The 26,563-nt window shown below is 46.4% G+C and overlaps 1 protein-coding gene across 26 annotated transcripts in view; it reads right to left on the reverse strand.

The window, feature by feature from the left end:
* Nucleotides 1–26,563, reverse strand: part of NRXN3 (neurexin 3) — a 1,022,200-nt gene that overhangs the window by 357,750 nt on the left and 637,887 nt on the right. For 2 of the 26 annotated variants that reach the window (XM_056346627.1, XM_056346626.1), the window contains exon 1: nt 15,664–16,731. The exons of 21 other annotated variants lie outside the window; for them this stretch is intronic. In XM_056346627.1, coding sequence (XP_056202602.1) covers nt 15,664–15,907 — 244 coding nt within the window. In that variant the 5' untranslated portion in view covers nt 15,908–16,731. Of the gene's footprint in view, nt 1–15,663; nt 16,732–26,563 lie in introns of those variants that run through there. 3 more of the 26 variants (XM_056346635.1, XM_056346636.1, XM_056346634.1) reach the window with 3 other exon arrangements.

The following is a 26,563-nucleotide window of genomic DNA, read 5'->3' on the forward strand; positions in this document are numbered from 1 at the left end:
AGAATTTTCCACTGAAGGGTAACTCATCAGAAGTAAACTATTTATAGGAATTGTTCTATATTCGGTTTTAAACAAGTTTAGGCATTTAACAATAAGGCTTTAAGTTTCATTAAGCACATGTTTTGTCTGGAAAGTTTAATAAATAAATACTTAATAAAGTTTTAAAATGTCAAAGACTCAAACTCCTGTAATGATGTTGTTATACCCATGATGATCAAAGGATATAAATGAGCAAGATTTGCCGTTAGTAGACTGGACAGTGTAAAAGGATAAAATGTAAATCATAATGAACATAAACCCTATTCAGATCTAGAAGTTTTTTCTTTTTTTTTTTTTTTTGAAAGAGGTTTTTTCTTTCAAAGCTACATGCAGGTTTAGACTAATCACTCTGAGTTTATCATTGTTATCTAATAAATTAGTCAATCTGAGGGAACAGGCTGTACCTGTAGACAGGAATATGCCTACAAGTACAACAGGGGGTCTACTCTCCCCACAGGATCTACCTGTATATCTGTGGGGAGTGCTACTAGCAATAGTAATATGCTGTCTCCCTCAGTGGGACAGAGAGAGAACTAATTATTGCCTATAGGACACGAAGGAGTTCACAGGCAGCAGGATGTAAGAAGAAATACAACATACTATAAATCAATGTTGCTATACTGAGCCCTTGATTTTTAGAGTCTAACAGTTACAAGTTTTAGTTTCTAAGATCTTCCTTTGAAACTGTTTTGACGGACTCCCATGAGGATCAGGGCTGATAGGTTAGAGTGGTTATTTGTGAAAAATGTTCATCCACTGTTAACTGGATGTTTCTATTTACTGAGCGTCTCCAAGTTCCCCACGGTAGGCAGCAGGTTCCTCGTCTCACCAGCTTCGGTTCCACGAGGGCCTCTGCAGCACTGGGTGACTTTGCAGCGTTGGTCCGTATTCGGCATGACACGCATGTTAAATCCAAAGCTTTGGGTGGTTTTAGTGTCAGTGACTTTTTACTCTGGTGACTACAGCAACCAGGCTGTCTATGGCCTGGTGTCATTGAATGAATTTAGCTTCCAGTGACAAATTTGGCAAGGTTGTTGAAGAAGTAGCCTGAGGACTACAGGAATTTTAGGGAAGGAATGAGTTTTGGGAGAACATCTTTTAATGATGTTATTTTTTCCTATAAAAGCTTAATGGTTTTCTGTTTAAGTTCCTGCATATAGTGTTAAGTCATAAGCAAGTGTATACAATGGGTGTTTTTGTGCTCAGAAAAGGGGCTGCATTATTGTTATTTTGCATCAGGTGATTGGATGTTTTACATAAGGATATGATCTGTCATCTCCCTTGAGCAGCTGCTGTTGAAATAAGGTACTCAGGCTGACCCTCTCTGAACTCCTTGGAATAGCCAGCTACACATTTTCAACATTTTGGGGGTTTGTCCCATACCACCGATGGAAAAGAAGAAATCTTGAATAAAGTAGATGGGACATTTCTTTGTTCTCTGTACCCTACTCTACTTAGATCATAGGTTACAACAACAAAAGGAAAGTCCTTTCTGCCCATGCCTTAAGTTCCCTGGCATCCCTTTGCTGCTGCGGAGACTGCCAACTGCTAGACAAATACAAGAGATCAATAAAGATTTTCATCCAGGGTTGGCACACAATACATGAATGCTCTGCACACTACCACAGCCAAGGCTGAAACTGGGATGTGCAGGTCAGAGCTACTTCTTTGGATATGCAGGTACAGACTGTGCCAGCAAGGGAGCTGATGTGACCTCTAGCCAGCTGGGAGCGCAGCGTCACCACAACTGACTCTGACTTGATGCCAAATGTCTTCTGGTTTGTAATGGCAAAAGTAAGATCAGGCTGGTTACTCCCAAGCCTCTAGGAAATAAGCAGGTATTTCAACTCCCCATTGCCATCTGGGAGTTAAGAGCATGTAACGGCGCAGCTCTGATTTGTCTGGAGCGATAGCAGAAGGCAGGGTCAAAACAGGATCCATGTCCAGAAGCTGCTGGTTCTATATTTCTTGCTTAGACCACTCTGCCTCTTTCCCTATGGGATATTCTTTTCTGAAAGCTTCTCTTTGGGAGGCTTACATAAGTTTACATGAAAACCCTGAATACAAAGGACTTACTTCTATGCACTATACACTGTAACTGAAACACTGTGAGCATGCGACAGCTGCTATTTCAAAGTGGACACAACAGGCTTAATGTCTACGCAGTTTGGAGGCAGAAGAGAAAACATTTCTGGCAGCATTTAGCATGGCTGAGGTTGTTTTTACTACACACAAATGCAAACAAATCCAGCTTTTCTGCATAGCAATACAGAGAGGCTCTCTCACGCATGCACATATTTCCAGTCCTCAGAAGTCTCTGATGCACGTTACTATTAGGAAAGGAAAGAGGTATAGCTGCCATATGCACATATTTCCCCAAATATGTCTTATTCTTCTACCTGGAAATTCTGCCTGAGGAAGCTGGAGGGTTGTGTACATGTTTCTGGCATTTCTTGGCGTCCAGTTTTCCAGTGCTTATGCACAGGTCACTGCTATAATGTGTGTGCAGTGAGCAGGAAGACCCGATGCACATGCACCGTACCAACAATCTGGCCACAAACAGTAAACCATAAGTACATGAGACACATTAGATCTGAGGTACATGAACGGATTAACCATGATGGTCAACGCTTCTGGGGAGCGTCCGACTAACTATGCATGTGCCTCCTCCCCCTCTGTACATATCCCTCTGTGAGGAATCCTACACAGCAACATGGCCATGCCACCAAGCAAAAGCAGTGTGAAAGGTGTGGTGGACCAGATGTCACCAGTGCCAGGCTGTACTGTCAGGTTGGACTCTGTGCACAGCCGCATTCAGATAGCCTAAGCTCTACTGACTCCTGGAGCCTATTAATGAGGCACCCTGATGGTCTGCAGTGAGGCGGTGGAAAGCAGCAAACCCCGGGACTCCAGCAGAACTCAGGCTGTTTAAATGTGGCGACAGTTTCTGACTCAGCAAACTGCTTTCTCTTCCCATGTCCCCTTTTCTCATCTTAGAACAAGAAATAGGAAACCTGGTTGCTTGCCCTCTGTCAGTGCTACGGTGCTCTAAGAAGCTACATAAAATGCTCGAATATAGCAATGTAAAAATAGCTAAGCAAGAAGTTAGCATGAGAAACACTTAATAATAAAGAATGGCATGTGAAATTACTATAACTAGGATAAAACTGAAACGAGTGTCCTTCTCAGTTCTTTACAGCATAAGGTGATCACCATTTGTGAGGTCAAGGAAAAAAACCCACAGCCCTCCCTTGGGATATACAATTACACATATCAAAGAGGTTATTTGCGTCCATCTGTAGCATCTGGCACTGGCCATGGCCAGAGACAGAATACCAGACCAGATGGACCAATGTGTATGGAAATTCTTATCATCTTCTGTGATTAATTTCTTCCTTCAGGTTGGATATGTCTTTTCTAATTGTGCATCAACATCTAACCAAAATTGGTGCTGACATATCATTGATTGTACTGTGAGTTTATCTGCAGCTCAGCACTCTGGGACAGTTTAGTACCTTGCTTACCTCAACTTTAATGCAGGATTTCTTTATCAGTGAATTTCTACATTCACTGATACATTTTCCAAGCCTTGTCCTCAGAGATTACTGGCAGAATCCATGACTCAACTGTAATATGAACCAAAAATCTTTTTTAGTTCCTGAATCTTTTCTACTCTAAGACTGTAGTCTACAAAACTGTAGACTATAAGACTCCAAATTATTTTCTAATAGTACAGCCTTGTCTGTGAATTTATAGAGCCTAGATTTGCATGGCGGGATCCTAAAACATTCCCAAAAATTCTTGTGGAATGACTGCACTGTTTTTCTGTGATTCATTCAGAGACATACAGAGCAAGGATGATGTAAACAGTAAAGATAACAGAAATCTCATCTGTGACAAGAGCCATCCACTGCATTATTTTTTTCTTTGAGCATCATATAACTAATAATAATTATTTAACACTATAATTCTTTTACTGATAAATAATGTATTTTATAAATAATTAGAAACCATTAGCACTGCACCATAAAATGATGACACTGCATTGTCATATCGCAGCAGAGACTCTGCTGTGGTATTCTAAACTTCTTGACTAACTAGGACTTCTGCCAACACGGTCGAATTCAGCTACATGAAGGCTAGCGACTAAATCAGCCTCTCTAGAAGGCGCCCTTGAATCCAGGACCGCAGAAAGGTTATAGAAAAGTGTTGCTGTAGGATGGTCGCTCAGGCTGTGAAATGGGATACAAGCAGAAACAAAGAGCTCCTGCAGATATGACTGCTTTGGTTTGACTCTGTACTCAGAGGGAAATAGTCTCCACACACAGCCCCTGGCCCTTCCTTGAGTCTGAACTCAGCATCCCTACGGACAAGAATTACGCATAATCCTAAAGCTCAGCAAGACCCGGATCCTGCTTCTGAAGTGAAGCAAGCTTCCCTGAGGAGAAATGCTACACATATCCATATGCACACATGCAGGGGTGCCCCGACCAAAATGCCCGCTATTCAGACACTGCATTTCAACAAACTGCTCCTCGTTGCATCCTGTTGTGTAGCAGGGGAGCACAGGCAGAGCAAGCACGCACCCCGAGGCACCAGTGCAGGCTGCAGTACAGCCCAGCATCCTCACCTGCCCCTGTCCCACTGACCTTCTCCTAATACAAATAAAGCATCGCATAGCTCTTCCCATGCTGAGCAGGAGCAGAATCCACCCTTTCTCCCTCTCTAATAAAATAATAATAAGAACATATTTTTTTTAAAAAAATGCCTTGACTCTTTAGACCAGCAGGCGATAAGGTAAATGTATTTATGTCTTATTCTAGATATTGGCAGTAAGACTTCCAAAAGCACAGGCAATGGTAAAAAACCAAACCAAAACCAACCAACCAAACAAAAAAAAAGGCAAGCTAAATGGATGTTTCAATCATCACAGTAACAGGATTTGTAGAAACATATGGAATTCTTTGAAATCTAGGTCCAAGGTCACAAAGTGTGTGCCTAAAAGACCACTGTAAATTGAGCATCAGCAGCATGGGGCTCTGGTGAGCAAGTTACAGACCCTACATCCTCCTGCAGAGCACCCTGTACCTCCTCGGCTCAGAACAAGAGGAGCCAACATGAGCCCTGCTGCTGAGCTCTGATGCTGCTCCCTCCTTTCTTGTTTCTTTAGTGTGTTTTTTCCTCCAGCTTCAAATTGTCCGCGGCTTTTGTTGAGAACTACTTGGATCTTTAATGGTCCTTCTGATAATCCTTGCCTCCTTCACTTCTGATCAAAGGCAGAGAATGGGAATTGTGCCTTTGACTGATTGACACTTCAGCTTAATTTCCATCTTCCTCTTCTTCTCTCCCTCCCTTCTTCTTTCCCTCACTAGCTGAAATCACCTCAATAATTTTGATCACAATTTGGAGTAAAAAGAATTGATTGAGGAGTTGCAGACAAGATCTAACTTGTGTCAGAAGCAGAGGACAGTGAACAGGAACACTGAAAGTAGAGGCTGGGGTGATGTGGTCAGCTCTTTGGGTCACTGGTGTAAAAAATCTCCCCAGATTTCTGGAACCAGCGAAGAGAAATGCATGTCCTTAATGCTCCTTGAAGCAGTAAATGAAACGTTACCAGCAGCAGAGAATCACTCACCCTCAGGAAGAAATGACTGAAAGAAACCACTGCATTTACCCACACAATGGCCTCCCGTTTTTCTAACATTGCATTCTTGGGGCAAGGACCAATACTTCTTCGCAGTACTGGCTGCATAAAAAGGCACCAATCCTTCCTCAGGGCATTACAGGGATGAATTCCCAGCACTTCATCCAAAGACAGTACCAGGAGCCATAGAGCTCTGATGGTCCCTAAATTTAGAGGACCAAATATTTTGGCTGAAGTTCAAAAATATCTTTCAATATGTTGTGAAAGGACAACAACAAATAGGCTTTTCCTTTCAGATGGGTTATGTCATGACCTAAAGAGATTTTAAACACTCATCACACTTCTGCACTATGGCATAGAGAAACTGAAACACCCGGCAGTGTATGGTGCGCCCCTAAAATCCACCATTCAGCATTTCAGGGTGGAAGAAATAAGAAAAAAGTCTGGGAGTTCCTGTCCTCAGTTCTGCTCCATGCTGCTGCTGCTGACGAAAAACCTCTTGGGCATCGCTCATTGCCAACTGGGATACGGCTTCACTGACATCAATGGCCAAAGTTCTCACCAAGGAATGCACAAAAGGCTCAGGTTTTCACGTTTCTGTAAATCAGCTATCAAGTATTAATTAGCCCAGTAGGGAAGGCTGCTTATTTTGCCGGCGTGTGTTTTCCTAATGGCCAGGCCAGCAAAAGTAGCCTGAGTCTGTGGCTTGTTGAGTAGAAACCAACCTGCCTGGAATAATAATTAACCTGAAATGAAATAAGCTTAGCTATATACTACTGACTATATATAACTGAGCAGGATTTGCCACTCTGATCTTCGGTTACAAGACTTATTCTTTTTTTCCTGAGCCAATACACATCAATTCTAGAGGACAGGCACCCACAGCACCTCACTCTGTCCCAGGCGACTACAAGCCTGGTGTGCCCATAGCGCCTTATGTCACAAAAGCAAGTCACCAGGTAAAGGGATGCTTGCAGAGCACAAACTTGTTTTTCTCCAGATTCTCCACAGGAAAAAAAAAAAAAAAAAAAAAAAGTTTGAAAAGAAGACAGAATGCTCTGCTCTGTTTCTCTTCTTCAAGCCTGTATAAGGTGCTGAATATATTTCTCAAGGAAAATTAATTTCTTTGCCTTTTCCTTGCCTCTAATGAACTGCCTCTGAATGCATGAGGGCACAGGAAGGAGAGCAGACTCCGTGGTGAGATAATAAAAAGTGAAAAGACATTCAGAGACATCAGTATCTTGCAGACCTACCACTGATGGAAATATGCTGGACTGCAGACAGGGAAGCAAAATCAGGGAAACTTGGAATAGCTTTGGCATTCGTTACTTAACGGCAAAGTAAAGATGATATTGAGGGAGCAAGGGGTCCTTCTGCAATCCAACAGAGAGGTTATGAAAGCAGATGATTAGATGTAGGCCACATAAGATTTCTCTAGGTCCTGTCCAGGCCACCGGCAATCCTAAACACTGCACTCAGTGGTCATCAGTGAATGACAAACTCTGCTGTAAAAGCCCGGGACATCGTAATTATCAGTAGTACGACTGAATGTGAGAAAAGCTAAGATGGGCTACCTTTGGACAAGCAAATCCAGAAGAACAAGCAAAGGAAAAAGGAAAATGTCGCTGTTTCCACTTTCACATCACCAGATACTAAAAGACTCACAGTACTTGTAGGTCAGAAAATGTGTCTATATAACTAAAAGCTCCAATAGTCTTTGGAGTGAAACTGTCTCAGATGATAGCCAGAACTCAGGGAAATTACAAAAGATGAATTACAAGAAACTCTGAGGTTTTAATCCAATAAAACTGAGTGTTCAATCAGACACTGAGAATCTTTCCAGAGTAGACAGCCAAGTGGAGACCTGGGCAGAACCCATGTTCTATGTATAGTCTAGGCAGCATAATAACTGAATCAAAATGAAACAGGCTAATTATCATTATCATCATCATCATCATCATCATCATTATCATTCTTTGAAAACACTTGCATTTCTTCAGCAATTTCAGGTCAATTCTTGTTTTAGTCAAATGTTCACTTGCCCTGCAGAAGGCACGTGGATTTCCAACCACCTTGCAACATTTGCCAGCACACGTACATGCTGAAGAAGCCAGTTTTCCCACTTGACAAAACGAGCAGGGCTGAAAGTTCTCAGTGCTAATTAAACACTGGTAGACCTGGCTTCTCCAAAGCCACGTTTATGTATGCTCTGTAGGTGAGGTAAGGAGAAACACTGCAAACAAACAGTGTGCTTGGTACACAGTTGTCTGTTGTGTGTTCTCCTCCTTAACCACCCCGTAACTGCCTTCCCAACATGATTTGGGAAATTCCTGTACTCTCCTGCTGTGCCCTCATGCTATGCTTTGAAGCCTTCACCAGTGGTGGAGGCCATTTGCACATGGAAACATCTGGTAGCTGAAACAGCAAACCTGCCAAAGCAGCTAGATAGAAACATTTGCAGATATCACCCCTGTATCATCTCCACTGGCAGGGGTCGTTAAGCAAACCAGCCGGAGCAGGAGCAGCAGGCTGCTGTGACTGCAGGGTCCAGCTGCGACAGGGAGTCGTGAAAACCCTCTCTGGGCAGCGCAGCAGGCAAGCAAGGAACCAAAGGATTCACCAAACACGTCCAAAGAATCAACTGATGTCATCCAGCGCAATGTTAAAGATCAAACTGATGAAAAAAACCAAACTTCACCTCCATCCCCCTTCCACTAATTTGATCTGCTTAATGTAGATATGCTGAAATTATTCTAAATCCAGAGCCACGTTCCAGGGCTAGAGTGGAGACGGATTTACTCTGCAGGTTTTAAAAGGAACCCGGCCTGTTGACGAAACAGGCGAGTCAGCCTGACGGTACTCTTTTCCTGAGCCCTCTAGAAAACTGTCTTCCCTGATTCTTTGCCATGCAGCATTCACAGAATAAGTGAAAGGTCTGTTTTTAGCAACACCTTACGTCTGATTCATTCACCCTGTCCCCTGAGCTTCTGCAGACACGAGGCCCTCTATAGTCGGTGAAACACCTTCCTGTTCTCCGTCATCAAGAATGCAAAGAGATGAGAGGTGCAAAACTAAGAGATGATAAAGTAAACCTTAGCACTGGATCAATTTAGTAGTGTCTTTTATCAGCCTGCTATTCATGCTTAGCAACCACTATAGCTCACACCAACTTAATTTTCATTTTAATACACTATACAGAAAAGCAGCCTAAATATACATCCCCAGATCTAAAGCGTATAATCTGTAAACTACAGGAACAGGCAGATCATTTCCATTAGTTTCTTATGTAGCAAAAGCCACAATTTACACCCAAAGCATATAATTATATTCAAATTCTAAAAGACAGTGTCGGAAGTACTTTAAATTCATAGTTTGGGGGAAAGTCACTCAGGGGTATAAGCAGTTATGTTTTAATGTGCAAAAACAACACACAACACACACAGAGCGCAGGAGAAGTAATTTGTGAGAGTGGCGAGGGAGCCGCGGTGAATCACAGCCCCCTGGCTCCGGCGGCCAGCCAGGAATTCCACACAGCCAGCGCTGCAGCCCAAACGCTCTCCTGCTCCTGCGGAAACACCAACGCTGGCATTTGGCGCTAGAGCCTGTCCAGGCTTAAAGCCATCTGGGAAAACATTACCGCAATGTATGTCCAGAATTTGAAGGTGTCTTGCCTGTCCTTCAAGGAGAGATGAAAGAAGGCTGCTCTCTTAAGTTGCTCTGACATCTAAAGCCCAAGAGGACTACTGGGCTTCCGTACATATCTGTGGCTGCCTGCCAGGGATCTCAAAGCACACAGGCGCACCAGGGCTGTTCACCTCACCTAAGAGATAAACGGTTTTCTCTTCATTTCACAGATGAAGAAAATAAGTCAGAAAGAAAGGTAATGTTTCACCAAGGTCACACAACAAATCGGTGCCACTGGTCAACAGCACGTCATTTTGTGTGCAGAGGTTAAGCAGAAGACATGAAAACCACCTTTTTCTCTCTAGTACAAATGACCTTTCATAGTTATCAATGTCCACCAGAACAACAGAAATGCAAAACCGAAAAATGTCTGCCAAGCAGCACAGGACTGCCATCCTGGGCAACGACGCAGGGTGCTAGTCCTCATAAGGCACAGCACATGGAAATGGAGAAAATGGAAGAATGGCCATCCTATATACTTCCCAGACAAAACTTTGGTTTCTTGCACTTAGAAGCTCCAGCTCTTTACTCAGTTACCATCTGTCTGGCAAACCATGGAACTTCCTCACTGCCAGCTGGAGAATATCCTGTGTGGTCAATATTCCCACCTTAGATGACCTAGGTACTTCTTCCTGCTTCTAGTGAGACCTGTGTAAGGAATCTGAAGCTTCCAACAGCACAGTATGTACTAACTCAGTGACTACTGTAGCATTGTTCAAGCACGTATTTTCATGCTGTGGCAAAAGACAAAAAAAAAAAAAAAGGAAAAAAAAACCCAAGGAAAACTGGACAGCACCTTTAAGAAAAATGTCTGCTATTTTTTAAATTTAGAAGTATTATAAAAAGTAACATTACCATTCTGCAGCATTCTGACTGCATAGCTTGTGTCACATAACCCAATATTCTTTATAACTTCAATGCCTATACAAAGCATACAGCAGAATCCTTCATCTGTCTTTGAAATGCAGTCACCTCTGCAGTAGGATGTGGCAGTTTGCTTGACAAGTTGGGGCTATATTACCCAAAAGCAGAAATGATAAAGAGAAGAAGAAACCTCTCCAGTCTAAATAAAGGAAATATAAAGAGGCAGAAAGCCCTGATCTAATTCTGACTCAGGACCAGCATTCCTACTTTTACAAAATGTGCTGTGAGATACTGAGCCAGCACAAAGTAGCTATCAATCAGAAGAGTTGGGTGATTTTTTTTTTAAAACAAGCGTCTTAAGAGACTGTATCTTCAGCAGCATGGGTCTGAGCAATGTTTCAAAGAGCACAGAGACATGTATTAAATCAGAATGACAAGGTTCAACAATAACGTTACATTTATGTTCTGGATCATAAGATCACTGGGATCTCCCAGGATCAAGTACCAGGTGAACTGACTTAAGCTTCAATTTTCAGATCAATGCAAGCTATTCCAAGTTGGGAACAGGTAATACTGTGCACAGAATGAGAAGGCAAGGCACCTGATCAGCGTCTGTTTCATACAAAAGCATGCAAAGAGTAAGTCAAATAATAGTAACCTCGTTTTGAGGAAACAGCCTTTGCGTATGCCAGGATTTTCCTGCGTTTAACTATGGAACCCTGCACTTTCTCAGAAGAGCTACAGAGACTCAGGACACGGGGGGCAACTCTCAGCTATGATCACTTAAACATGGGACTACTGAGTTTGGATGCTTAAATTTCTCGATAGCCAGCTTGAGACAATTTAAGCAGACTTCACCTTTCTTTAAAAATATTAGTCATTGTTAATGTCTCTGAGGAAGGGAATGTAAACAGTCAGGCATACAGAATCACTAGTCTTTGCAAAAATATTAGGTGTCATTGTTGTCAGGAGGCTAGAGGCAAGCCACAAAAAGTAGATAGACTCCAGCTTTTCACCTTTGCAGAACTTAACTGCAACCCTAATTTCAGCTCTGAATGAGGTTAATTTTACTGGATCACTGACTGCTCTGTATAGAATGTTTTTTTTCCCTTTTGTTAAAGCTACCAACCTTTGCTTGAAGTAATCTCCTGATGATGAACAGGGAAGGTCCTGCTCGGTACTGAGGAACAGGCAGTGCCAAGGACTGGGAATTAGTTTTCTATTTTACAGAAAAGGTAGGACTGCAGTAACAAAGACCCTTGAGATGAGGAATAGGTCACACTGGAGGAGCAGCAAGGAGTAGGGCATATGTATTGTAGAGAGGGTACACTGTCACAGCTGTATGTGGCAAGCTTTGATGCTGTTTTGCAGAATACCTGCCTATTTTATGGAAACACTCTTGATTTATCCAAGCATTTGTTCTTATTTTCTAATTTTAAAAAAGACATAAGAGATGGACATAGTTCATATAAACGACAACTTCTAAGAATTAACTAAGGCCTGAGAGTTACAAGATCTGGTGACTGTTGACTGCCAGTCCTCACCTCACGACAAGCCTTCAATTTTTGCTGTGGCTTGTGCAACAGCCTGAGCAAGCCTAGTCCCCACGAAGTGAAAACCAAAAGAGAAATGCCCCCGTGCAGCCATTGCTCCCGCAGCTGCCCCTGCACAGCAGTACTCTGAAGGCTGGGGCAAGCTGCACCAAGCATCACACGTCACCTCTGTGCATCCCTGGTCCCAATCCATTAAGGAGGGCCAGAGAAAAAAACAGCTGGAGGAGGAAAGCAGAAACCAAATTAATTCATCACTAAGACAAAACATGCACAAATCTCTTCATTTTGTCTGTCAACCAGAGGCATGCATTATTCATTAGCTGAGGTGATGAGGACATGGAAAGAGGGGCTGTGAAGCCACTGCTGCAGGCTCTGGTAAAGCAGCTGACCCGGCAGGGTGCTCAGCAGCTAAGGGGAGGCAGGAGGACTCTGCACCTGTGGACTTCCAATAAACACTGCCCCAACTTTGTTCCACAGTTGGATTTTTTCCCCTGCCTCTGTCCCACAAGCCCTTAGTGAAAAAAAAAGGAATCCTGGCTTTCCCTTTCTATTCCTCAGGGAGAAAGATTCTGCCTGTCCAGGAAGGTCCTCACATGAAAAAAAGTTTCCTTCTGGCTTGTTGAAGTTCTCTGCCTGGCCAGTCTCACTGCCCTGCTGACAGGGAGGTAAACCTGTTACAAAGACTTTCTCCTTGAGAAGATGCGCTGTGCCAAGTTTTACATTTGCAGATTGCAGCTCAGCTACGGGAAAGCAGCAGCTCAGTGATTTCAGCATTAACTCTCGTAACCCCAGCACTGTCACGACTGCCGGGGCACGGTCCCATTCAAGTTAAGCCACAAAAAGGTTTTTCCACTGATTTTAAAGGTGCACTAAACACAGACTCCAAACAACCATTCACTGCTTGTGTGACACTTACTTTTCCTTTGTACTAGATAATAATCTGCTTCTTCAAACAGATTGAAATCCACTGGGATGTAGAAGAAAAAAAGGAAAATACAGTTTAAATATAAGACTAAGTCCCAGTGGTCAGCACTGTGGGACTGGGAGGAAGCACAGCAGGGTGGCCAGGATCCTGACCTGATTCCTTCCGAAACCAGTATAAATGTAGCCACGAAGCAGGGCAGAAGTCAGAATGAATTATTTGTTTCCCTTTAGCGAAAAAAAAAAAATAATTAATCAGAATCACAGGAAACACAGGGAATGCACGGCCTTCCTGGGATCTGACTCTTCAACACTGTCACGGATCCAAATTCCAAGGGCCTCTGTCGTACAACAGTAAAAGAAAACACAAAAATAAACCATGCATGTGTTTACAAGACCAGCTGTCTCTGTGGTCTCTTTTTCCTCTCTCTCTGTCCCCCTCCCTTAACTCATGGCCAAAGGGGGTTTCCATGCCAGCTTTGCTACATGACATGATTAGGAAAAAAAAAAAAATTAAAAAAATCTCAGGCTGGTTTATGTACCAGCCTGAGCTCCCCAAGCTCTCCATTTCCCTTGATTCCTTACTGCAATGAGGACACAGAAAAAATGCCTGTCTCTCACTGAAGTTGATAACAGCTTTTGCTCAGGGCTCTTAAATGAGGCTTTGCTGGGCTTTCAGGGCAGATGGAAAAGTCATCAAGGAGAAAAGAACTATCATTTCTTGGCCAGGAAACAGACTATGGACTTTCCTGCAGACTAGTGCCTGCCTTTTACATCAAGGCTAACCGCTATCACATTTTGCAACATCCTTCCCTCCTTTCCTCACAAGTGACCCACGAGCCAGACTTTGCTATCCCCTTCCACCACAGGAGCACTCAGCTACAGAAGCATGTCTGTGTGGGACCAGAAAAACTGGTGTCAGAAACGAGGGAGAGAACCACTTGAAAGAATGGAAGGGAGGGGAGAGCCCTGGGACAGTTGGTTGAAATGCCGCATGACATGGCTGCAGTAGGCACTAGGAGGATGTGCTGGCAGGGCTGTGTCGGGGTTACAGGGATACTGAAACCCGGAGCATCACAGATAAGCACTCGGATGACCAGCACAGCAGTCTGAAGAGTTCAAATGGCACACTGATGAACAGACCTCCAATTAAGGCTATAGGTACCCTGGCAGAGTTGTAGAAGGAGCTCAGTACTGCAGGTCTGAGCCAAGGCGCATTGGAGAGGGAACGGGCTCAGGAACAAAGCCAGGAGGCAGATGCTGCGGGTCACAACTGAGCACCAGCAGAGCAGGGCTGCGCTCGCAGGAGGTGCTTTGGCAGCACTGCTGGAGGGCATGGGAAAAGGGTGGCTGGGAGCACTGCGGGGCAGGTTGCCGGTGGTCTGGCAGTGCAGGAAGGGGGAGCCCAGGGAGCTGCAGAACAGCACCGCGCTGCAGAGGCAAGGGTTGGGGACCAAAGTGGCACTGGGCGACATGGGTTGAGCTGGAGGTGCGCAGCCAGGTCTGCAGACACAACTGGCAGTATCCTGTCAGCTTATCAATCTTCCACTTCTACCCCAAAGTTCACATCCATCCCCGAAAGCCAGAGAAACACATCCAGGCCCCACACAGGAAGGGAACCAGTGCCATGTCAGGCATCAAGACCATCTGTTAAGCACCACCCATGTGAAACTCAGTTACAGGTTATTAATCATTAGCAGCAGGAGCCCTGTTATTTGCAGCGATACTCAAGGAGCATGCGAGAGAGCCCCTACTGTGCTGAAGTGAGGGATATGAGGGATCAGCCAGTCCCTGCCCCAAAGGGTTTCCAACAGGAATAGCTAAAGGAAGGCGAAGGACAGAGCAGAGTGCAAGTGCAGAGACTTTAGTCACCTTTCCAGTACATCGCTATGTTTGCCTAAAAGGTGGCAGAGCAGAGGTGCTGCGGGATTCACACCTTGGCCAGAGCTGCCCCTGACCTGCAGCCTGCAGGGAAAGGGCCAGGCCCTGGCCTGCCCGCCCTATCTGGCTGATGTGGCTGAAGGCAGAAGCCAATGGACCAAGAATAGAGAAGGGAAGGTGGAGATGTGGGGGAGCACCCAGGCCAGCCAGGTCCGGGCCAGCTCCTGCCAGGGCGGGCAGACTCAGAAAAGCTGAGCAAGAGGCAGTGCTGGGCTGGCTGCTGAGCATTGCTCAGCATTTCAGGGGCAGGATGCTGGCAGGTCACCCCGCACCATCCCCTAGCATCCCTGAGCCCCTCTTCCCCTTCTCCCTCGCTGCCAGAGTAGAAAACCACTCCCTGTTATTACCTGCCGCTGGGTTTCCCTGCCAGGCACCCAGCAGGGAGCCGGGGTAAGGACATCTCGCCTTTTCCTTTGTACATCCCGAGCCACCCGGCAAGTTCCCCAGGGCGGGGGGCGAGCGAGCCCACAGGCAGGGCAGGGGGCAGGCAGGGCAGCGGGGTAGCAGAGCAGGGGGGAGTCAGGGTAGAGGGGTGGCAGGGCAGGGGGCAGGCAGGGCAAGGGGGTGGCAGAGCAGGAGGGTGGCAGAGCAGGGGGGAGTCAGGGTAGGGGGGTGGCAGGGCAGGGGGCAGGCAGGGCAGGGGGGCAGGCAAGGCAGGGGGCAGGCAGGGCGGGCATCCCCCCGCCCCGAGCTGCACGGACCACGTCAGCGGGGCCGGGAGCCACAGAGTTGGTGCTCCCCTCCCGGAAGACCCCCAGCCCCTCAGACACACACACCACCACCCCCCGCCCCCGGGCAGGGAAGTTGGCTTTGGCAGCCCGTCCTCAGCCGTGGGCTTTGCTCGGGGAGGGGGCAGGGGAGGAAAGGGACGTTAATGGGGAGTGGAGCTAACAGCAGGAATACGAGGGGCTGGGAGGACCCCCCCTTCCCCGGAGTCACAGCCATCGTCCCTGCTCCCCCTCTGCTGCTCCAGCGGCTCTGCAAAAAGGTTAGAAAGAAACAAGAGTGGGAACCCACCGTGTCCTCCTCGGAGGGAGACAGGGGAGCGGTAGATAGAGATAGGCACAGAGTGGTGCTTGCTGCCGTGGAAATGATGCTCATACTGAGCCTGAGATACAGACGAGGAAGAGGAGGCAGAAGAAGCCACGTTAGAGGAACTCCACACAGAGCTGACGATACATCCCCAAAAGAGGGAGCACATCCACAGGGTCCAGGCGGGGCGGCGTCCAGGGCAAATGCTGGGGTCTATTCTCAGGTGCATGGTCAAGGCACAGGACACCTACAGACGGACAGTCTGAATTCCAGCCAGGGAGAGAGGATAAGGTTCATGATGCCAGGGGACCCATGCTAGCAGCAAGAAGAGTCGCTTCCGAGGCTCTAGCGTGTGCGTGTGTGTTCAAGAGGCAAAGAGACAGTATGTGTCTGTGCGAGAGCGAGCGCTGGGAGGGAAGGGGAGGGAAGGGGAAGGTTAGGAACCACACACAGAAGAATAATACGCGCCGTTTCCCAGGGCTGGAGCTACTGTGCCAGGAGCCCCGCGGCCGCACGGAGCCTCCAGGAGAGCGCAGGGAAGCCGCACATGTCAGCGGGAGGGTCCCGGAGCTTGCACTGGTCAGGTTCCTCCAGGATCAAGGGGTCCTTGAGGACTTTTCCCTGCCTGCGAATCTCCGTCTCTCACTTTGCGGAGAGGGACTATTAAAAACGAAAAAGAAGAAATAAGCCAGAGACCCCAGGTAAATTTTTGATTTTTTTTTTTTTTTTTTTTAATCCCAATTCCAGGGGGGGTCTGTTGCTTCTCCACTAGCAAGTTGTTGCAATGCAGAACTGCTGGGCACACACACACGCGCACGCACACACACAGATCTGGGGTGTTATCCTCCTTCCACCGGATCCAGGCGACCGAGGGCTCGAGCCGATTAACCCTGCACAGCCGGGGAGGGCAACGCCAGGTCTTCCCGGGCGGGCGCGGCGGAGCGGCGGGGGCCGGCGGCGCGGTAGGAGCGGGGCGCGGAGCGGAGCCGGGGGCGGGATGCTGGCGGCCGGCGCGCCAAGTGCGGGCAACTCGGCGGCGCAGGTGAAGCGCAGCCGGGCGGCCGGGGAAACGACTCCACGAATGGGCGAGCCGTATGCAAATATCCCGGCCCCGGCGAGCCAATGAGGGCGGCGGCAGCTCTCCGCAGAGGGACTGGCTGGCTCCGGGGGGAGGCGGGGCCGGGGGGCGGCACCGCCCCCGCCATTCATGCGCCGCTGCCTTACACACGCGCCCGCCGCCCCCGGGCCCCGGCCGGCCCCGCGCTGCCGCCGGGGAACACCCGCACCACGGACGCGATCGCTCAGGAGTTCCCGGGGCAGCGCCTCGCACCGGGCAGCCCACGGCGGGTGCCCACCCCCGGCAGCCGCCGGCGAGGCGCGCAGGGGCGGCCCCGGGCGGGCAGTTGTGCCCCGGCCCGCCGTGCCCCACGCCGCGCCGTCCCAGCGCAGCTACGGCCGCCAGGCGAGGGGCGGCAGCGGCTACGCCCCTTGCCCTCCGCACCGCCCTCACAGCCTGGTCTGTGTTTTGGCTTGTGCAGCTGCAACAATCGGCTGAGCCCAAACAGGCACCGTTGCGCTTAATCCTGCCCGAGCGAGGGCTGCGGCCGGAGTTTGCGGCGCATAAAGTAACAAATAGATGCGGTAGCATCAGCGGGTGATGTATCGCCTATCAATTTGCACGGCAAAAATCCCCTGCCACTCAGGGGGAGCCAGGCACCGACCGGGAGGTGACTTAGGTGACATCACGCAGCGAGGAGCTTTGGAAAAGGCACTCGGTGGCCCCAGGACCCTCCTGGCACTGCCTGCCTCCCTCCCTCCATGCATCCCCTCCGGCCGAAATAAACTCCTCCTGACTGGGGGGTTTCCTTGTCATCCCCTCCAGGTCTCTGCCCGCAGGTGTGCAGGCATGTGGCCCAGAAACTTACTTGGCTCATTTCATAAGTATTTCCCTAACACAGAGATGCCGTGTTTTCGGTCATTGATCTCCATTTGGTCCAACACATCAGCAGCTTGTAATGATCAGCCCAAATTGCACGCCTGATAACTTCTAGCTGAGAGTGATATGCTTGTAATTTATTTGCTAGTAACTTATACGATGTGATCTAAATCAGGGGCTAGAGCAGGTAGAAATACTTCAGTGTTTCGCTGGGCTTAATCAATGATTGTGGACGGTAAAGCTGGAAAGCAAGAATATTACTTTCAAATTTGTCCAACATCTGCCACCTAAGAATCTCAGAGTGCTTTAAAATCTCTTATTAATGAAGCCATTCAGCAGCTTTAGGTATTTGCTGTTTTGCAGATAAGGAAGCAGAGGCTCAGAGGCGTTGAGCCGGTAAGTGACTGATAGACACGGGAACTGAACAGAACAGAGGCAGAGATTGTCCATCCTAAACAGTACATGCTGTTAGTGTAAACGTTTGACTGATTTGGTGGCCGTTTGTTAGCTTTATAGGGTGAATATCAGCCTTCCTCACACCGTGGCACGCAGCCAGCGATGGGGTGACCTGCAGCGTGGATGCCTGCTGGCAGGTTTGCAGTGCCACGCGCAGGGCACCAAGCGGTTTTATCTGGGCGAAACAACTGTTCCTGGCCCTGAGTTTTGCTGAGGAAACTGCAGGTGCTGCCATATGCGTGGTGGGATACCCAGAAGTATCCTGGCTTCATGAGGAAGCCGCCCCCTTGCTCCTAACGGTACTTGGGAGAAGAGGGGGAATGTCACCTGGCATATCACTTCCAAACGGCTGCCTGCCAGCCCGTGAGGACGTTGCTGGCATCCACGTTCAGTCCCTCACCACAGAAGTCCTGACTTTCACCCAGTCTGCAGACAAAGTACTCTGAAATATTTATTGTGTAGTTAAACTGTTAGGGGGCTTGATTTAGGGGAAAGGAGGAAGGATGTGTATTAAATACACATCATGGAAAAGCTTATTTGTAAAATACGGGAAATCTGCTCCAAATAAATTTCAGACCCAGCTAGTTATCAGCAATGCAACAAAGATCCGCCTTCCATCATTTTACTTTCTTTTTCTCTAGCTACAGCATTACAAAAAGGACAGAAGATACACACATTACAGGACCAATGCCTTAAAAAGGGGCTACACATCTAAACACTGAGGACTCAATGCTGCTTGTCTAGAACGTAGTGGTAGAGAACTCATTCATTTGTATGGAAAATGGATGTGGTTTAGGAAGCACAGTTCTTGAGTGAAGAGCAGGGGAACTGCACAGATACACTCCTTGCCACTTCCCTGTAACTATTTGCCATGTTGCTGAAATGGGAAAAAACAGAAGAGGCACTTTCTTTGTTGACTAAACTATGGTAGCATCCTTGAGTTCTTAATTCCCCTTTTAAAGTCCAGCAGATCACATCCTCTTCTATTCTCCATACCTGAGCCCCTGGTCATGCTGGCCACCTCCTGAGCTGCTGCGGGAGGCAGAGCCCTCAATGACAATAAATTACCAAGCTCCAAAACAAACCACATCCTTTCCTCAATCTGCCACCAACCCTTCCCCACATACAGAAGTACCAGCTTAGGTGCAGGAGGCATACCAAGGAGGCAAGCATCACTTCAAACTGCCCTGGCCAGAGACAGAAAATGCCCAGTAGTCCCTCAACAGGAGAAAGACCTGCTGTGTGTTGTCCCTGTGCTCAGGAGTTGTCCCATCTAAGTTCTGCCTACCAACCTTCCTTCCCTGCAGCCCACTGGGTAAACCACCCTAGGCAAAAAGGAGAAAGGCCAAGAAAGCCAAACTGCAGGAGTACAGCATAAATATAAAAATAAATAAAACAAAGGAAAAACTGGGAAGCTGGCTATAAATACATCATAGGGTTCTGGTGACACCGTAAAGTACTGGAACTTCACTCTGCCTTGCTTTATTAGGTGTCGGTGGATGTATTTACTGCCCTGTAATTCACAGGTGGCTCATTTATTTAGCAGCAGCACTGCAGGAAGAGGGCAAATTTCAACTGCAGTTTCCCCTCTTGGGTGGCAAGGGGAAGTTTATAGCCAGCAGTGAAGTCTCAACATTATTCCCACCAGATTTACTTCAAAAGAGGCATTGTTATTGTCCTATTAGTTTAGTTCATCTGAGAAAACATACAGTCATTCTAAATGCCCCATGTCTTCAGAACTGAGATGGGTGCCTTGAAGGATGATGATTCCCATCATAAGTTGTTCCCTACAGATGTGGGAAAAGTAGTCTTATTTCTTACATAGCTGCTTCTTTTACTAGAAGAGGGGAGGGCCACGATATTCTGCAGAAATGAGAAATAATAAAGCAATTGTTTCTGAGTTTTAGAATCCCGGTAAGAGAGCCAGTTGGCTTCAAGCCCAGGAAAAGTTTTTACTCTACCTTATTTGTGTCAGCAAGTACAACTCTATATTTCCTCGTAATTCGTAGCTGTTAATTACTTTGCTGCACTCGGGACTGAAAAAGTCAGCTCTGCTCTAAAATCACGGATCTTTAAACCTGGATCCAAAAGGGGAATCTCCATTAGCTTTTAGCCATACAGGGTGACAGCCAGAGAGGTGACAGCTCTGGCTCCCCCCAGCAGACCTGAGCGAGGTACAGCGTTAGCCAGTGTACTGCTATATAATAAGGTTAAGAAAATAAAGTCTGTTAGAACAGCCTGTCACCCAAAAGTTTTTCCCCAGACTGAACTGTTTCTCTCAAGGTTCAAAACAGTCCGTCCCCACACCCTTTTTTTTATTTTAAATGATCTTTTCTAAAAACAAGAAGGAGGGTGAGAACAGATTCCGCTTATTATCTTAAAATAGAGTCTTAAATGAAATAAAATGAACCAGAGGGGTTTACATGGTGTGGAGAGCATAGGGCTGGCATACAGACACCTTTGTCTTTAGCAAGCTACTCCAAATATTGCTGAGGACAGCAGTGACCAGAAGGCTGGTAACTTCCTCAGCACTGCCAGCAGAATTAACTGCTCTGAGACTAGTCCCTGGTGTCCCACTGTCCTTGTCATCACCGCCTCTCTGCAGGCAGCCTCGAGAGGCAGATAAGACCCGGTGGCATCAAAGAATTATCAGTGTCTGCTCATCCAGAGGGAAAAGGAAGGGTTGCTTCAGGACAGGGCTGAGGACCACGCACACAGCTGCTGCTATGCAGTACTTTTTTCTGCCTATAACCAACTCGCTGCAGTCTCTGTAGTTCTCAGTTTTATTCTGTACTTTTGAAGAAAACTGCAATCTTTTCTCAGGCTTCTGTGCTTTCCTTTAGCGACCAGCAAGTCCAGTTACCCACAAAAGTTGAGGCATATGCCCTACACATGACACAGGGCAGGTCTAATCCTCTTTTCAGCTCAGCTGCAAGGGACCACACTTTGCTGCAAGCAACTAATACAGCAGCTCTGGAGCCTGGTTTTGTTCTCGTTTATGTCAAGGTGAGTAAATTCAACAGAGCCAGTGGATTGACATCAGTGAAGGGAGATCTGACCCTTGACGTTCATTTGCGAGAAGAGAAACGCAAGCTCATTACAGCCAGTTAGCCTTGGCTAGCAGTAAGTTAGCCAAAAGCAACAGTAACTGCTGGGAGCTTTGACAGAAGATGAAGGACACAAATTCAGTTCTGTCAGGCATCCAGTTTAAGGGCCAGAAACCTTACAAAATTCAGGCTGTTGTTTTCTGGAATTTCAGACCTACTGTCCTACGTTAGTGGGAACAAGCAAGAACAAGCATGGGACACACACACAAATATAGCAATATATCTCATTTTGATAAGCATTAATTAATTATAATTGGTAAAGAGGCAACATCAGAATTTGCTAATGCAAGCTGACAACATGTTAAAATCGCCCCTCTTTACTAGATAATGTATAAAGACAAATCCAGTGTGCTCAGCACTACATAGACAGAAGCAGAGAGTCCCTTCCTCAGAGAGGTTACAGACCTGCTGGAAAGGCACAAGCCAACACACATTGGACCAGCTTTATAAGCAAACAGTATCTTTTTGGCTTGTCTGCTAGTCTGTGAACTTAAGAGAACGGAAGGCTTAGATACTGGCAATAGTGGCTTCACACAGGAGCGACTAGCGGAGCTGCTTTCAGCCCTGAGCTTCTAAGTTTCCTTCCAGTCATCACTGAATGTGCTACAGAGATACCCCTGGCTACCTGCACCGAACACCAGCAAGCATCCTCTCTTCTAAAGCTGCCTCAGAAATTAGGACAAGACCCTTCTCACACCTTGGACCCTCTACCAGATCAGTAATTATGGATGCGCTTTGTGTTAAATGAAGGATGCTTATGTGTGGTTTCCTTTAGTCATCATGAGGAGCTTCTGCTATTCAAGTACCCGTCTCCCCTTTTCTCTCACAAACACCTCGGTCCCTGCCCCCGGGGTACTTTATCAAGGTGGGCTGAGCAGGCTCCTGACAGGCAGGCTCATGTCACAAGAGAAAACCGATGTGTGCAGCTGTGGAACTGCTGCCACCCCTTTCACTCTCAGTAGAAGCTGGGCTCAATGGCAGCTGTTCAATGTCTTGTCAGGCAGAGAAACAGAACCTGCTTCTACTTCTTGTATCATTTTAGGCAATGCGACTTTTTATCAAAAGTTTGTTCAGACTCAGAAAGATTACAGAAACCAGAAGACCGGCCAAGTTTGAAGAAATCAGGGTTGCCCACTGCTTGACCTTAGCTAGTTATTGAATCACCAGTGAAGGAAAAGGAGCCCGATGGTTTACTTTCCTGACTCTTCTGCCACAGAATTCATGCTTCAGTACCTTTACTGCCGATGTATCACTAAGGATACTAGAATAAAATGGTAGTGACCTGTAGCATGCGCTAAGAACTGATTTTCATCATTCAAAACAGCCCTCTCTTACAGGACTTTCTAACCAACTCTAGGATATTATGTTGAGCCAAATTCATCTCTAGCACAGCTCCTAGCAACTGATAGTATGGATGCAAGTAGCTACTATGTTTATGAAAATAAAAAATATTTGTGTACCTTGTTCTCCCTATGGTTGCAATCAGTGTAGGCAGGTCTAAGGTGAAGGAGAACAGCCTGTTCCCAGCCTGGGTGTGAGCCTTGCCTGGGATAAGACGCTGCTGCAATCCCTTGCCTTTAGTGACTGTCACAGCAGCAAGAGGTTAGACACACCAGCGGATCACAGAGGAGGACCTGTGACCTGCTGTCATCTTGGCTGTATCTGTTCTGTAGATCAAGATCTCCGAGGTCTGCCAGTCCAGCACCTTACACACCAGTGCTAAATATTAGCACTGCAGAAATAACATTTATGCCATGAATTCTTAGTGTGGAAGAAAAGAGCTGGGAAATTATTTTTGAAGAGCTCTGAGTTCTCAAACTTAAATGGTACCTGAAAGACTGGAGTAGAAAAGAGACAGGGAACAGACAGAGTTAAAATATCTGCTGCGATAAATACGGACCCTATTTTAATTTTTACCCGTGAAAGCAGAAAGGAGACTTTTATTTTCCTTTTGCACTCAAAGAAATCTTCTCTGACACAGAAAGGAAAAGCTGGAAAGACTGTTGGTTTTCCTCCTTTAAGGTGGTTTCTGTGCTAATGAAAAGCTAACTAATGCACACTGTGCACAGGCTCCCCTCTGCTTTTCTTCTCTCTTCCACCTATCATCTCGCCGGGCTTTTGCCTGTAATCACCTGTTCATCTCGCAGCAATAACTGCCATGTGACCGGTGTTTGTTGCAGTCTCCGGACCACCAAAAAAAGAATTAAAAGAAAAGCAAACAAAGAGGTAGGGGGGAAATCTTCAATGACACAAGTGCCTCACTGCCAGCCAAAGAGTGAAACGTCTCCTGTGGGCAAGCCTGTTCGTGTGGGAGCTGCTGGTAGGTGTAATTTCCGAAGATGTATACCTTGTCAGTGTGCAGAAGATGAAGAGAAAAAGCAGGTCAGAACTAAAAAGACTGGAAGGACAAAAGATGACACTGTGGGGAACAACTCTTCTGCTTTTTACCCTGAAAGACCCTGTGCTGCACAGTCTGGCAAACCAACTTACTGGCTAACGCATCAGGAACAATAAGACCATTAGATGGCCTTCTCCTCACCCAAGGGAAACAGACACTTTTCTGTGCGGTGCCTGCGATACGCAGCCTGCACGGGGTGGTACACGATGTACAGTGTCATTGCTTTCAACTACAGTAGAAACTATCTTTTTCCCCTCCAAGTAACTAGGCTCACAATAGACGAGACAGCCAGGATCTTCAAGAGGCTATATAGTCCATCTCTCTGCACCGAGGCAGGATAAACTTTACCTACAACATTCTTGGGAATGTTGTCTAACTTGCAATGAAGAATCAAAGTCTCTGGAAGCAATATACACCAATGCTCAACTTTATCAAGAGAATTGTTTTTCCTTTTCATAAATCTGCTGTAGTCAAAGGAGTTGCTTGTGACGCCTATAAATTACAAATGCATTAATCAAGATATAATTCATACTAGCTTTCCTCGTGCCTAGACATAAACATACTAAAATACTGTAACTAACAGCAGTATATAATATACTGCAACACCGTAATGGTATGTACAAGCATTTCACTAAGCATGTGAACAACATGACCACCAAATGGGCAAATAAGATGTGGCAAGTTGCTTGTAGGAGGCATCCAAGAAACAAAAAGTTGCAACAAAGGACAAGATAAGCATAAAGGATGCAAACAGTCAGGGCCTCCTGTTGAATACCCAAGCAGCACGACTGGGAAAAAAAAAAAAAAAGAACAAGAGAAGCGGCACAGTTAGCAGTCGAAGATCCCACTTTTGAGAGAGTGAAAGTAGTGTTAAAACACCAGGTATGCAAAAAGGAAACTGGATACGGAAGATGACTTCATCTTTGAAGCATCACTTCCAACTTCTCTCCTCCTTCTGCAGCTAAGACCATCAAGGACCATAGCTGTCGGTGCTAACTATAAAGAATCAGCTCTATGGTACTGTATAGTCACAGTTAATTCAGGGCATAAATGATAAAGACTAACAGTTTTGTATACAAAGTAATAACTAACGATAATGATTAGGAATTAACCATTAGCATAAAGTGTGTTGTTAATTAATGAGTGCAGTAAAGTTTTGTTTTAAAGTTTAAAACTGGCCTGATTTATCAGTCTTCTAAACGTTCCGCTCCTAGCAATCTGTAATTCTCTAACAGACACACACACATTTTCAGTTGCAGTATTGTGGTCTGTTATTTCTTGCCCTATCATAGAAGAGAGCTTGACTCCATCCTCTTTACAGCTATCATTTACATATTCGCAGACTTCTGCTATGTCCCTCCTCCCTAGACAAGGATATTTGCTTTATTGTCACGTAGAGATCCATGGAGTTTAATCTGTGCACATTATTGCTGGTTTTCTGGAGACTTTTTCCAAATATCTACATTTTTCTTGCAGTGCACCCAGACTGGGTGCAGCCTTTTGGAGGAGGTCTCATGAGCACTGCATACAGAAGAAGTTTTTTCTACAATTACTTTTTACAATTAATACAATTACTTCACGTATCTCATTGATGATATTCCTATTTACTTTACCTGTAAGACATTTATCCCTCATGCATAGAAGGAGGGCTCGTATTATCACCCTGCTAGCTACTTCCAGTTTTATATTCTATAACATGGAAAACACGGCTAAGCCCTGGTCCGTGAGTTCCTAGACCTTTTTCATTGAGGTTTTTGAAAGGTTTTGCAAAATTCAGAAAATGCAGCTTAGGTCATTGTAGCATTACACTGGGATGGGTAGTACAGCACCAACTACTTGTTCCCTGCTGGTATATTTAATACTGCTGAGGACAGGCCCTGGTTTCAAGGCATGCAACACACCCACGCAAACAAACCAAAACAGATGGAAGCAGAACAAACTCCAGGTCCATTTACGGCAACTGATCAGAGGACTTACTGGGATGTTTGGTCTCCAGCAGAGAAGCTCAACAAAAGCACAATAGTGAGAATAAACGTAAAGAGCGTGAACTGCTTTAAAAACATCTCTCCCCTTGTGAAGCACCTCACTCCTATCATTCCCCAGGGTCTCCAACCCCACTCCGCCCGCACAGCTCCTCCAGCACTGCAGGTCTCCCGAGACACCAGCAGTTTCCTCGTGTTGTCAAATCCTCCATCCTGCCTGTGATTCAGTGTTTGCGCTAGTCACATGGATGCTAAAAGCCTCCTTCCTCAAACTGAACACTTCCCTTTACCCAGCACCCTTGTCTCTGAGCAAAACAGGAGGGAATTTGTGTAGGGGGAGGCACCCAGCAGCAATAAAACCCCAGTGGAGCTGCAAACGCTGACACCGGAGCAAGTGCAGACATCAGGAATACATGGGCTTTAAGCACCAGGCAGCTGTGAAAATTGGCAAGTGGAAACAAAGAAGGGGAAGGAGCGATACACTCCCCACTGATAGGCTGTATAGAACAGATAAGGCGTAACTGCTCCCAGCACGGATGTACTACTTATTGGACAGGACAAACAAAAAATTCCAGCTACTCATTGTAGAAGTGCCAAGGGAAAAGCTGACGATAGGGATCCAGGGATTACGTTTAGTCAGATGCATACAAACACGTGTGCACGCACACATATGCATACTTGTATTCCTGCTTCCCTCTCAACTCTGTAGCCTCTATATCTCTTCCTCACACTATCAGCCAGGGACAGCTACTGAAGAAAGCCAGAAAAAAGGGAAAAAAAGGAATGCCTGCATAACCCACAGATGGAGCTCACTTGAAGAATTATGGTTGGTTTTTTTCTCTTCCTTCTGATCTTCTGGTTGGTCACACAAAAGCTGTCTTCACCCTGGACCAATTCATCCCTTAAGTCACCACTTACGGTATAATTAGGTCTACATAGTTTTAACGAGATGTCACATTTCACCCCCCTCCCCTTTTCATCAGTCACCCAAAGTGAGCACTCAGGA

This window comes from Falco biarmicus, chromosome 7, assembly GCF_023638135.1.
Source record: "Falco biarmicus isolate bFalBia1 chromosome 7, bFalBia1.pri, whole genome shotgun sequence".
Classification (NCBI taxonomy): domain Eukaryota; kingdom Metazoa; phylum Chordata; class Aves; order Falconiformes; family Falconidae; genus Falco; species Falco biarmicus.